Source organism: Pygocentrus nattereri, chromosome 10 (genome assembly GCF_015220715.1).
Source record: "Pygocentrus nattereri isolate fPygNat1 chromosome 10, fPygNat1.pri, whole genome shotgun sequence".
Lineage (NCBI taxonomy): Eukaryota > Metazoa > Chordata > Actinopteri > Characiformes > Serrasalmidae > Pygocentrus > Pygocentrus nattereri.
This window is the reverse complement of record NC_051220.1, coordinates 6,505,748-6,519,518: the sequence shown is the minus strand read 5'-3', so window position 1 is coordinate 6,519,518 and position 13,771 is coordinate 6,505,748. Positions and strand designations below refer to the sequence as shown.

The 13,771-nt window shown below is 40.9% G+C and overlaps 1 protein-coding gene across 1 annotated transcript; it reads right to left on the bottom strand.

Annotated features, from left to right (window-relative positions):
* Window positions 1–1,805: 1,805 nt before the first annotated feature.
* Window positions 1,806–12,832, bottom strand: zgc:193593 (uncharacterized protein LOC564090 homolog). The gene is made up of 2 exons (XM_037542140.1): window positions 12,581–12,832; window positions 1,806–4,646 (listed from the first exon to the last, which is right to left on the bottom strand). Exons 1-2 carry the CDS (start codon window positions 12,629–12,631, stop codon window positions 4,395–4,397), a joined length of 303 nt encoding a protein of 100 aa, XP_037398037.1. The 5' UTR covers window positions 12,632–12,832; the 3' UTR covers window positions 1,806–4,394.
* Between the last annotated feature and the right edge of the window lie 939 nt (window positions 12,833–13,771).

Below are 13,771 nucleotides of genomic sequence, written 5' to 3'. Positions count from 1 at the left end.
ACATTATTAGCCAGTCCTGTTGGAGGAGGAGGGACATTATTAGCTAATGCAGGAGCAGGAGCAAATAGCAGGAGGAGGACAGTACTAACCAATCATATAGCAGGAGGAGGACACTACTAACCAATCAAATAGCAGGAGGAGGACACTACTAACCAATCTCATTGCAAGACAGGAAACTATTAGCCACTCCTATTGTAGTAATCTGGACATTAATAGCTAATCCAAGCACAGGAGGAGGACACTAATAGCCAATCCCATTACAACAAGCTGGGAACTGCTAGCCAATCTTATTTCAGGGGGAGAGACACCACTAGCCAATCTTATTGCAGCAAGCTGGACACTAATAGCCAATTATTGCTGGACACTACTAGCTAATCCTATTGGAGCAAGTTGGTTACTACCAGCCAAACCTAATGCAATTGGAAACTATTTACCAGCCTTTTTACAGGAGGAGGGACAATTCTAGCCAATTCTGGATCACCAAGCTGGGCACTTCTAGCCAATCTGACTGCAGCTGGGGGGACACTAGTAGACATTTCAGCAAGGTGGACACTAAAAGCCAATCTTAGTCCAGGAATCTAAACTACTAACCAATCCTACTGCAGGTTATGAACTACCACCCAATCATAGTGCAGGAGGTGGGCCCCAGTCAGTCCTTCAGTCCTTTCATTTTAACAAAGATCCTGAGTAAAAGTCTGTTGCTTGGCAGTGGCGCCCTCATCAGGAGAGGAGAATAAAGCAAACTGGAAGTGAGCTGAGGAAATCACAGACATGCTGCTGAAAGACCACTGTGAGGGTCTACAGCTGTCGATAGACTTCATGGACATGTTTGTGAAAATAACTAGCAGACAAAGGCTTTCATTCTGAGAACATCTAACTGTTGATGCTGTAACTTCGTGTCTTTGTTCACTTCTTGCTCACTTTGCATATTAGCTCTATTGAAAATCTGCACAGTATAAAAGCTTTCATTCTGTTGCCAAAGGACGACTGGCGTGAGCTTGGGCAGCTTGGCTCCAGCAGCAAAATGTGCAATGCTGAAAAACACAGGAGATCAATCTAAATAGGATTACAAAGAATGATAAACAGTCTTGGGAGTAAAAGCAGCAATGTAAGATGCCCTTCATACACACACTGCAAAGACTAACTGTTCACACATATATAAACATAATGAATAAAGTGGCAAAGTTGTTTTTTTCATCTTTTTTATTGTTCACTCTGGCAAACAGTGGAAGCACAGAATTGAAAGAAAATCAGAAAAACAGCAAATTACACAGCTTCAGAAAGGTTGTATGCTGGGACAGTTCAATCTCAAGTTTAGCTAATGTTTTTATTTTGAGGCTCAATGAGTTGTGGGTTTTTTTTGTTTTTTTTTGAGGTCTAAACCCCCCTATTTTTGTTCTAAATCTCTGTATAATCAAAGCATTAAGGTGTAATCAAAGTCATTTGGAGTGGTTTAATGCAAAATGAGCAGTACTACAGAAATATTCCTGTCCAGAATTGCTCACAGTGGTGGTGATAGGAACCAGACGTCTGAAGAAGCTCTAAAAGCACCCACAGAAAGCTGTTACATGACATGGTTCCACATATGTTGCCCGATGCTTGAGACATTGTTTTATGGTAGTTATAAGATTTTGGCCTTAAAGGCCATTTATGGTAGAGAGGCACATGCAGGGTGTGCTAAAGCAAAATTGTTCCTATAGAAAACTATTTTTTTATGGTTTACCACTATTTTACCATCATGAACAATACACATAACAACTCAGAAGACACGCGTAGGTTCACTGGTGGCTTTAGTTAGTAAATAAAATGTCTATATTTGTGTTGTAGTCTTGGTGACCCCTGGTTCCCATCATCACCACTGTAAAGAAATCTGAGTTTCTCTACAGGAAGCCATTTCATATCAAACCACTCTGAATGGCCATCCACAGGACTTGGCCTACTGCTGACCAATCAACAGGCCTATCCGTAGGCCTGCTCCTGACCTGATCTGAGCTGATTAGCGTCTACAACCGCCAGGGCAGACGGTTATTCTTCCACGTCTCGAGCCTAATCTCTAAAACTCTGACTTGGCGCACACAAACATGCACAGCTGGCTCTGTTGCCGCTCGATTAGACGGATTAGAGCAATCCTTAATGTAGCCCTTCCTCTCGCTATCTTCATTAGCGTCCTCTGGGGTTCTGAATCTATTTGGAACATTTCACAAAGGGGCTACATATTAGGAAGAACACACTTTATACTATCACCATTCAGCAACTTCCAGGCCAGGCTTGATCGATGATACTGCTATTCAGCTTTAGCATTTTCGCTTAGCCTGTTTGTCTGTGATACAAAAGATTCATTTTCATGTGAATCAGTCTAACGGAAGATGCATCAATTGTGTGAATATCTAATGAAGATACTTTACAAACCATACAGTTAGACACCAGAAACGTCTTGCTAGCACACTCACAGTAAACAATTACCATCATGTTAGCATCGTAACAAGCTAACACAGTCCTCTTTCTGAGACATATGCTATCCTCCAAGTGATTCAGCACACTCAGTCTCCTTCATTTTGGGCTCTAGTGGCTGGTCTTAACCTGGGATTACATGTGCGTGAGGGCGCACCTGGCCTAATCCATAGTGAGCAAATTAGCTTAGCGCTCATATCCGTTATCATGGCTGCTGTGATGATGCCAGCCCCATCTTACTGACTAATTAAAGAAGGTGCAATGAGGCTGCGACTTAAAAACCAAACATGCAGCTTACATGAGCCTGTTTACATGCAGACGACTCGGCGTCTGTTCTGTTCGGTCTTGAGTTAGCAGTTAGGTTTTAAATGATTCTTTTTAAAGTCTGATCTGATCAGAACCAAGACTATCTTGGGACTGGCCCTAGATGGCTTAAATGGCTGTTTGGAATGAAAATCTGTGTCGCTCCAGCTAAAATGAGCCTGCCATCTGCTGTAACAAGTGCTTCAAATCTTGAACTGGTTGGCCATTTGGCTCCCAGCTAGCACGAAATCTCACCATTTTGACAAGCCTGCCTAAGTACACCCATACAACTATTGAGCTAGTGCTGTTTCTATGTGCATCTCTATGTCTTCTGCATAAAGAATGGTACACCCAGTTCACATAGACTGGTTTAGAAAAGGTTAAAATGCAAAATGCACGATACAAAACACTACAATGGCTGATCATGTTACAAATGAGCTCTGTCTTCCATATAAAACCAGCTGCTGCTGTAACATCTATCAGCCATTTGGGAAAAAGAGCAGCTGTCTCATGGCATTCAACTTCAGGGCTGACAAAGGCACTTTTCAAGGCTTTTCATAACACAATATTGAAAGATTATCTACTAAATCAACCTCATCTTCATGTCTAGAGCGTAGCTCAAAGCTGTGAGACTAGACTCTGGTGATTTGGAGTAAGGAACTCTCGCCACATAGAATGGCATCTGGCCATTAATGTGAGGGAAAGCATCATGACTGTTTGAAGACTTTTGGAATGGCTTGGTCTGCTTCATACAGTTCTTCAGTACTCATCTTCAAGGACTGCTGGTTAATCATCTGACCATTAAGCAAAGGTTGTTTGCTCTTCTGATGGCTTCTCTGCTGTAAAACCAGCATAGAAGCTGGTCCAGGCTGGTCTATGCTGGTTTCAGCTGTAAAACTGCTGTAAAAACTAGCACTGATGCTGGTCCAGGTTAGTCTACACTGGTTTATACTGTAAAACTACTGTAAAAACCGGCACTGATGCTGGTCCAGGCTGGTCTAGGCTGGTTTATACTGTAAAACTACTGTAAAAACAAGCACGGACATTGGTTCAGGCTGGTCTAGGCTGGTTTATGGTGTAAACTGCTGTAAAAACTAGCACTGATGCTGGTCCATGTTGGTCTATGCAGTTTATACTTTAAAACTGCTGTAAAAACCGGCACTGATGCAGGTCCAGGCTGGTCTATGCTGGTTTATACTGTAAAACTACTGTAAAAACCAGCACAGATGCTGGTCCAGGCTGGTTTATGGTGTAAAACTGCTGTAAAAACCAGCACAGATGCTGGTCCAGACTGGTCTAGGCTGGTCTACGCTGGTTTATGTTGTAAAACTGCTGTAAACACCAGCACAGACGCCTGTCCAGGCTGGTCTAGGCTGGTTTATACTGTAAAACAGCTGTAAAAACCAGTACAGATGCTGGTCCAGGCTGGTCTAGGCTGGTTTACACCGTAAAACTGATGAAAAACACAGCACTTATGCTGGAAAATTGAGTACTTAGGATGGCGTCACATCAAACACTCAGTCACTGTCACAGGCTAGAAAATGGCCTCTTGTGTTCCACTCAAGAGAACTTGACAGAAAAATACAACCAGGCATGACTGGCTCACAGCTACAGCGCCATCTGCTGGACAAACCCTCTATCTAAGGCACTTTAGTGGCAGGGCTATGCTGGCTGAGGTTCTGCAGTTGGGTGACCATGGTGGAAGTTGCTTGACCATGTGGGGGCGCTGTTCTCTCCAGCCACTGTAGCACTCGAGTGGAGGGGTGGTGGTGTAGGGCGAGCTGACGAGAGCTATAACCTGACATCCCAATACCCAGAGCCCCGAGGAGCACAGCCAGCCGCGGCATCACCACATCACCAGCCCTGTGGGCGATCGTCTGCATGGCCTGGGTCTGAGTGAGAGAGAGAGTAAGACTTTATTAGAAACAGCTATCTTGTATTTCCAACTACTTTCTACTCTAAGAGGTCAATCTTCTGGGTGCACATTTACAAATAACATTGCTCTACTTTACATATTAGTCCACACTGCTGAGGACAGTGATTTGTCATTTTTGGTCAGTTGTCCAGTAAACTCTGCTAACTGTCCTGCTGTTTTGTGCTATTGTGAGTGAACGGTTAGACTTCTTTTCTCCTTCACCTAGTGTCCCAGAGTAGCAAGCGTTTCCACCAATTCCATAGTGCTGAGGACATGTGGTCTTCTATATCTCTAATCTCTACTTGTTCTTAGATATTTTCCACGAACCTACTTTCATTCCACTCTCCACATGTACAACACTGACAAATATCCAGCTACCAAACTTGGCCAACTGTTTCACTGGTTTATGCAGTTGCAAGTGAATGGCTAGACTTTTTCCACCTTCACACTGCCACTTAGTGTACTGGAGTAGCAGTAGTTCAAAGTTCAAGCTTACTGCTAATACCGGTTTGAGGAAAATACTTATCAATATAAATAAAATGTTTGATTTTGATAACATTACTTTTTTACTCACCCAGAGCTATGTCAGTATTACTGTTACATTAAGGGTGGTCTACCATCAAGAATCACTCATTTTCAAACTTTACCCTTCAAGGCCCACCTGTTTGTCACTAGAATGGCCTAAAATGTATTTTTAAAAAATTCGATACAGCTGTGTTTGTGTGGTTCTCCTTGCACAATACAATGTGTATCCGTGGATATAAAAGTGTGATGACTGTATAACACAGTTTGTCATACCTCTAGTTTGTGAACGGACAACTGAAAAGTCTAGCTCATGGGTCGCAACCCAAACGTTAAGAAGAACCATTTTGTCCTTTCAACAAAAATCTGAATCACCTGGGAGCCACAACATTGTCCATTTTGCCATCTTATCTGTAAATATGTCTCAGTATGTGCTAATGTCCTAGTATAGGCTAAAAATCTAAACGAAAATTCTGACTTTTGCTCTGCTTTAAGCTTTAGCTCAGCTACAGCTGCTTTTAAAAGAGCTTATAAAAAGCCTCTCAAATTTTGACGTCGCTTCTCATTCACAAGCTTTGTGTTTAAATTTGCCTGTTACACCTTTAATGGTGCCTGAGGGGCCAGAATGTAACTACTGTGCCATTAAGGTGGAACAGGAAAATCCAATGAGAAGCTGGCAAACGAGAAATTCTGCCTCACGACTTTTTAGCGTTTGGCAGTTTCTCGTTGCAAATTAAACGTATCAGGAAACAGATTATAAATGCACATAAGTCCATTTGTCTCCAATTTATCGATGTTCATGTTAAATCTTTCTCTTTGCCTTTGCATTAGCTACAAGCTACAAGCTAGCTAGATTTTTGTCTGTGTTGCTATGGTGACCAGCAGTCTGTGTGCCAACCTTCAGGGTTACAGGAGGAATTAGCAGTTGTTCATTAACTCCAGTGTTTAAGACAGTATATCGTTAAAACTGCGTTGAATGATCAGCAGAGCTTCATTTTACTGCAAAGAAGGATTATTTTATTTTTAATTCTGCTGTGGAGCTGCAACTGAGCAGTAAAAGAGCCGCATGTGGCTCTGGAGCTGCAATATTGCCGACCCCTGGACTAGAGAGTGTATTTTGTTTCTAGAGGCAAGGGGCAAAAATGGGCAAAGCTGCCTTTGTGCATTGTTGTTGCAAGGATTGTAGTAATATTGTTTACTGTGTGGAAGCATTTTATATTTATTTTTTATTGTTAAATAAATTTTTTTCACAGATTTTTTGACAAATTGCCATCATCAGCCAACTTCAGAACACTAGTCCTCTCAGTACTGGGCCGAGGATCACCAAATGGTGCTTTGCGGCCTTCTTATGGTGCACGGCTCAGCGGTTCAGAAACCCTACTCTAGAGGATGACTGTCACAGAGCTGGACCTGCAAAGTAGAGGGAGTCCAATAAACATGTAACAAATACTCATGCTTCTTAGACCAGTTATGTCTAGATTTTGTGGAAGATACTAAAGTGGCAAATCAAATCAAACCTATTGTAATATAGGACAATCAAATATGCACAGTCATATCAGGGACTCAGCAAAATGCAAACCCACTCAGCTAACGGACTGTTTCTCTCTCTGCTGAGATAAATCCAGTTAATCCTCAATCAGTGACAGGACTGCTCGTTCTTGAGAAGACAATGATGCATTTGGACACAGATTTAGCAACATGCAGAGGTGTGTGAACAAAATGAAGGGAAATCATTTGACGAGGTGACTTTCACTGTCATCTGTGTGGGAGGTGTGTGTCTGTGTGTCTTTAAAAGAATTAGGCTGATTGTAATGAGCTCTCTGAGCAACACAAACGCTCATACAATGTCCCTAAAAACTCCTCTATAGCTTTCAGAAGTCAGTCACACCAAGTGAAATCAGTTCTGAGGGGATTTAGACAAAGCCCTTTTTTCATTTTGGGATGGGACCAGCAAGAAGATGGACAGGATTAGTTGCACATGGGTTGGCCCAGTAATGTAATTATTCCCAGAGTATCTCTGTCCAAATTTGTCATGTCAATAAGTTTCACTGCCTACCATAAAAACAAACTGTAAAAATATCCCAAGATTATGTCCACCTGGACAAATGGGGCAAAAGGGGGCCAAGAAAGTATCAGAGAAACAGATGGACTACAGTCTGTAATTGTAGAACTACAAAGTGCTCCTATACAGTTAGTGGAGCTGATAAAATGGACAATGAGTGCAGAAACAAGGTGCTCATAATGTTATGCCTAATTGGGGTATATATATGTTTTTTTTCCAATATGTTAAACAAATTTGCAGAAAAATGTCACCAGAGTGTTCTCTGTTACCTTATTTTCACTTAGAACATCAACAGAACGCATCATTTGACCAGGGGTGCATATGACTGGGTTTGAAAAAAGTATCCCATCTGAACACAAGTTAAGTCAACATGCTTCCCCCCCCATATCACACAGTCAGCTCTGTCCACCATCAGTCAAACTGAGGCTAACAGCCCTAAAAGAGACATTAAAATCAACGTCCATAACAAATAAAGCCTCCATCGCTGCGTGGGAGGCAGGACTGGCTTATTGCACCTCTGAGAGCCATCATGAGTGAAGGAGGAAGAGGAATAGGCGTCCCAGGTGACATTATGAATCAGACTGTTAAGCAGCTCAGCTCGCAATGCCAGTCAATGATTTACATCCACTCATAGAAGCAGGCAAGCAGTAAACAAGACCTCACATGTCTCGTTAAATGCGTAATGATAAATAATAAAAATAAAAATAAAAAAAACAACAAAAAAAAGACTGAAAAAGTAACAAAACAAAAATGGATGAAAAAGTAAAAATGAAGGCCAAGCAATTCATTTATTCATGAACTGTAATGTTTTTTTCTGACAGAGGAAATGACAAAAGCCCAAACTGGAGCACTGATGTCTTCTGGTCTTCTGTTCAACAGCTCTTTTGCATTTGGAGTCCCTCGACAGGTCGACCACTTAAATATATGACAATTTACAGAACAAACCTTCATTAAATATGAATAGACTAGAATCAGTGCACGACTGCCTCTTTCAGGCCCATACAGTTACAAATCCACAGAGTTGGGCAACATACTTTAAAGGTAGTGATGACTTAATATTGAATACATGGTCCTTTAGCAGAGCTCAGTAACACTGAGATTAATAACTGATCATCACATTGATTTATCAGTCTACTCAGGCTTTAGCAGAGCTCAGTAACACAGAGATTAATAACTGATCATCACATTGATTTATCAGTCTACTCAGGCTTTAGCAGAGCTCAGTAACACAGAGATTAATAACTCATCACATTGATTTATCAGTCTCCTCAGACTTTAGCAGAGCTCAGTAACACAGAGATTAATAACTGATCACACATTGGTTTATCAGTCTACTCAGGCTTTAGCAGAGCTCAGTAACGCTGAGATTAATAACTGATCATCACGTTGGTTTATCAGTCTACTCAGGCTTTAGCAGAGCTCAGTAACGCTGAGATTAATAACTGATCATCACATTGATTTATCAGTCTACTCAGGCTTTAGCAGAGCTCAGTAACACAGAGATTAATAACTGATCACACATTGGTTTATCAGTCTACTCAGGCTTTAGCAGAGCTCAGTAACGCTGAGATTAATAACTGATCATCACATTGATTTATCAGTCTACTCAGGCTTTAGCAGAGCTCAGTAACACAGAGATTAATAACTCATCACATTGATTTATCAGTCTACTCAGACTTTAGCAGAGCTCAGTAACACAGAGATTAATAACTCATCACATTGATTTATCAGTCTACTCAGGCTTTAGCAGAGCTCAGTAACACAGAGATTAATAACTGATCACACATTGGTTTATCAGTCTACTCAGGCTTTAGCAGAGCTCAGTAACACTGAGATTAATAACTGATAATCACGTTGGTTTATCAGTCTACTCAGGCTTTAGCAGAGCTCAGTAACACAGAGATTAATAACTGATCATCACATTGATTTATCAGTCTACTCAGGCTTTAGCAGAGCTCAGTAACACAGAGATTAATAACTCATCACATTGATTTATCAGTCTACTCAGGCTTTAGCAGAGCTCAGTAACACAGAGATTAATAACTGATCACACATTGGTTTATCAGTCTACTCAGGCTTTAGCAGAGCTCAGTAACACTGAGATTAATAACTGATCACACATTGGTTTATCAGTCTACTCAGGCTTTAGCAGAGCTCAGTAACACAGAGATTAATAACTGATCAACACATTGATTTAGCAGTCTACTCAGACTTTAGCAGAGCTCAGTAACACTGAGATTAATAACTGATCAACACATTGATTTATCAGTCTACTCAGGCTTTAGCAGAGCTCAGTAACGCTGAGATTAATAACTGATCACACATTGGTTTATCAGTCTACTCAGGCTTTAGCAGAGCTCAGTAACACTGAGATTAATAACTGATCATCACATTGATTTATCAGTCTACTCAGGCTTTAGCAGAGCTCAGTAACACTGAGATTAATAACTGATCACACATTGGTTTATCAGTCTACTCAGGCTTTAGCAGAGCTCAGTAACACAGAGATTAATAACTGATCACACATTGGTTTATCAGTCTACTCAGGCTTTAGCAGAGCTCAGAAACACTGAGATTAATAACTGATCAACACATTGATTTATCAGTCTACTCAGACTTTAGCAGAGCTCAGTAACACTGAGATTAATAACTGATAATCACGTTGGTTTATCAGTCTACTCAGGCTTTAGCAGAGCTCAGTAACATTGAGATTAATAACTGATCATCACATTGATTTATCAGTCTACTCAGACTTTAGCAGAGCTCAGTAACACTGAGATTAATAACTGATCAACACATTGATTTATCAGTCTACTCAGGCTTTAGCAGAGCTCAGTAACGCTGAGATTAATAACTGATCACACATTGGTTTATCAGTCTACTCAGGCTTTAGCAGAGCTCAGTAACACTGAGATTAATAACTGATCATCACATTGATTTATCAGTCTACTCAGGCTTTAGCAGAGCTCAGTAACACTGAGATTAATAACTGATCACACATTGGTTTATCAGTCTACTCAGGCTTTAGCAGAGCTCAGTAACACAGAGATTAATAACTGATCACACATTGGTTTATCAGTCTACTCAGGCTTTAGCAGAGCTCAGAAACACTGAGATTAATAACTGATCAACACATTGATTTATCAGTCTACTCAGACTTTAGCAGAGCTCAGTAACACTGAGATTAATAACTGATAATCACGTTGGTTTATCAGTCTACTCAGGCTTTAGCAGAGCTCAGTAACATTGAGATTAATAACTGATCATCACATTGATTTATCAGTCTACTCAGACTTTAGCAGAGCTCAGTAACACTGAGATTAATAACTGATCATCACATTGATTTATCAGTCTACTCAGGCTTTAGCAGAGCTCAGTAACACTGAGATTAATAACTGATCATCACATTGATTTATCAGTCTACTCAGGCTTTAGCAGAGCTCAGTAACACAGAGATTAATAACTGATCACACATTGGTTTATCAGTCTACTCAGGCTTTAGCAGAGCTCAGTAACGCTGAGATTAATAACTGATCAACACATTGATTTATCAGTCTACTCAGGCTTTAGCAGAGCTCAGTAACACTGAGATTAATAACTGATCACACATTGGTTTATCAGTCTACTCAGGCTTTAGCAGAGCTCAGTAACACTGAGATTAATAACTGATCACACATTGGTTTATCAGTCTACTCAGGCTTTAGCAGAGCTCAGTAATGCTGAGATTAATCACTGATCATTAAATTGATTTATCAGTCTACTCAGGCTCTAGGAAAAGAAGCTTTTTGTTGAGTTCATCTAATGATGGTGTTTGCTACACTGCGCTTATTTTCAAATAGTTAAAATAAAAAGCCCTGATTCTGCTACTTTTTAAAGACTACACGTTTTGATTTGGATAAGTATTCCAAAAGTATTCCCCCCAGTTAATGTAAAAAGTACTTGTTTTCTGAATACCACTTTTTAAATTATAAGATAGACTGAATACATACAGGCTACAGCAAAACAGAACTCATCAAACATAAACACAATCACAAATCTGAATCAGATTTGTACAAGATTTGGTCTAGAATCCTGTCAGCACTTGTAACTGACACAGATATAGAGCAGTGATCATGACCTGGAGATCTACCTTCAATTGATCCGTATATCCAAAAGATCTCTTGACTTAGGTGGGATTTTAATTTTCACTTTAGAGAAAGCCTAAACATTTCTGAGATCTTATGCATCTAGTTTTTTGTTGATTATTTTTTTCAATAGATGCATGCTTGTATTCAAACTCTGCAAGTATTAGAGCACTACTCCTGTTTTATTAAAGTTCTGGATGGAAACAAAGGGTTAAATTCCATGGAAAGTGGCATAATCAGGAATCGTTTTCTCCATGATATCTACGTTGGTTTTGTTTTCCAACAGGGAGACCAATTTTGTGAGAAAAACAATGTAAAGATACGTCATTAACTTTGAATACAATCAATGAGTTATTGGAAATGGAAAACAGTGGTGGCAGCTCTTTACGAGCCTCTCTACTGAAATAGAAACTGCAAAGGTAAAATATATGCCAAAATGTAAACAAAGTGTGTTTAATCCAGAATGGCCAAAAAAAGGCCACATGAATCAATTAGCTTTGTGCTAACTTGGGGCAGTCATGGGGTGGAGGTTAGGGATCTGGCCCTGTGACCGGAAGGTTGCCGGTTCGATCCCCAGAGCTGACAGTCCATGACTGAGTCCTTGAGCAAGACACCTAACCCCCAACTGCTCCCTGGATAGTGCTGCCCACAGCTCTGGGCAAGTGTGCTCACTGCCCCCTAGTGTGTGTGTTCACTAGTGTGTATGTGGTGTTTCACTTCACGGATGGGTTAAATGCGGAGGTGGAATTTCCCCAGTTGTGGGATCAAAACAGTATCACTTACTTACTTACTTAACTACTAGAATCCTGGGAGGAGGTGAGCATTACTGTAAAGGTGGGTTTTTTCCTCAAGTTTTCACTGAAGTTTGGCCTGAACTGAAGGCCTAGCATAGTTTGCCACTGGACTTTTGCATTGTTGCCACACCAAAAAGTGTAAAATACAGAGGTTCCATTGCTCACACATAAAAAAGGGGAAACAAGTGGAAATATTGTCCTAACGTTTACTACAATTTCTCTTGTCTCATAGGAAACATTGCCATTTGTCAATAATGAGAAGTGCCAGAATGGACCATAACTGCTGCAAGAAGGTGCATCCCCTGGAGATGGGTCAACGACCATTGACTCATACAATATATACCATTATAATAGCTCAGTAATGAATGCCCATATTCTAACGCCTAGCTGTTTTAGCTGAACCACTCACCTGCAGGTAGCGGATGTAGCCGGGAGTCAAGCGAGGCAGGCGGGAAAGCATCTCTGCAGTGTATATGCTGCAGTCTGCAGGATGTGAAGGAGTAAGTCTGCCTGTATGTAGGCTTTGAAGCACTACTTAAGTGTGACTGAGTGAGTGGCTGTGTCTGCTTTAGACGATCCTTCAGTCTTTTGTATTTTTTCACTCCTTCGTCTCTCTCCAGCTCAAGCTAGGGCTTCCGAGAGGACACTCCTGAGCCGGGCACACGAGTTTGCCCGCAAACTCCAACCCCAAAGGCTTATAAAGACTTCCCTTCTTACGTAAACCCTGTGCGTCTCAATAGGATTAGAGGAAGAAAGGTCTTGCCATGGAGCCATGACGACAGTGGCTGAGGTAATGAATGAGGGAGGGTGTTGTGGGGAGAGCTGTACGCTAGGTAACGTTGGCATTAAGGTTCCACAGATGAGGTACACATGGCTTTATTAGTAGGAGCAGGAAGAGGTGAAGACCTTCTTTGTTATAATTCAGGAGTCAACTGTTGCCAATCAGGTGGCGGCAGACAGGAGATTCAGACAAGTTACGTGAGAAACACGGACAAGGTCACAAGCCACATCCAAAACCAAGAACTGATCCAACCTGGAAAAACACAGAGCTTAGAGTTCTAGTTCTAGGTCATTGTCCACCTGCTTTAGAGACAACTGGAGCTGTCATAATAAGTGTAATTAAGGATTTAATTGTCTTTTTGGCAATTTTATACCACGGCAATAGTCAACCAGGGGTCAGCAACACGCGGCTCTTTTACTCCCCTGTCTGAATGACATTTAGGTACAAATAAAATAATTCCTCTTTGCGGTAAAATAAGCTCTGCTTCTAACACAGTTCTAACACAGTTTTAGCAATAAATGGTCTTAAACGCTGGAGTTAATGTAGCCAGTACCCGTTAATTCACCAACCTTTATCGCTGAAGATTGGTGCGCAGACTGCTGGTCACTATAGCAACACAGACAGCAATCTGGCCTAGCTAGTAGCTAACAAAATGGCAAAGATAAAGATTTAAGATGAGCATCGATAATCTGGAGACTTATTGACTAATGTGCATTTATTTGTGCTCAGTGGTTTCCTGATACGTTTAATCTGCAACAGGAAAATGTCAAACACTAAAATAATCATGAAGCTGAACTCAGTTTCTTGTTCAGATGTTCC

Excerpts from the sequence above, each read along its gene's own strand:
- zgc:193593 (XM_037542140.1), bottom strand. The coding sequence starts at position 12,631 with ATGCTTTCCCGCCTGCCTCGCTTGACTCCCGGCTACATCCGCTACCTG. Across the intron at positions 4,647-12,580 it reads GCTACATCCGCTACCTGCAG|ACCCAGGCCATGCAGACGAT; the intron begins GTGAGTGGTTCA and ends TCTCTCACTCAG.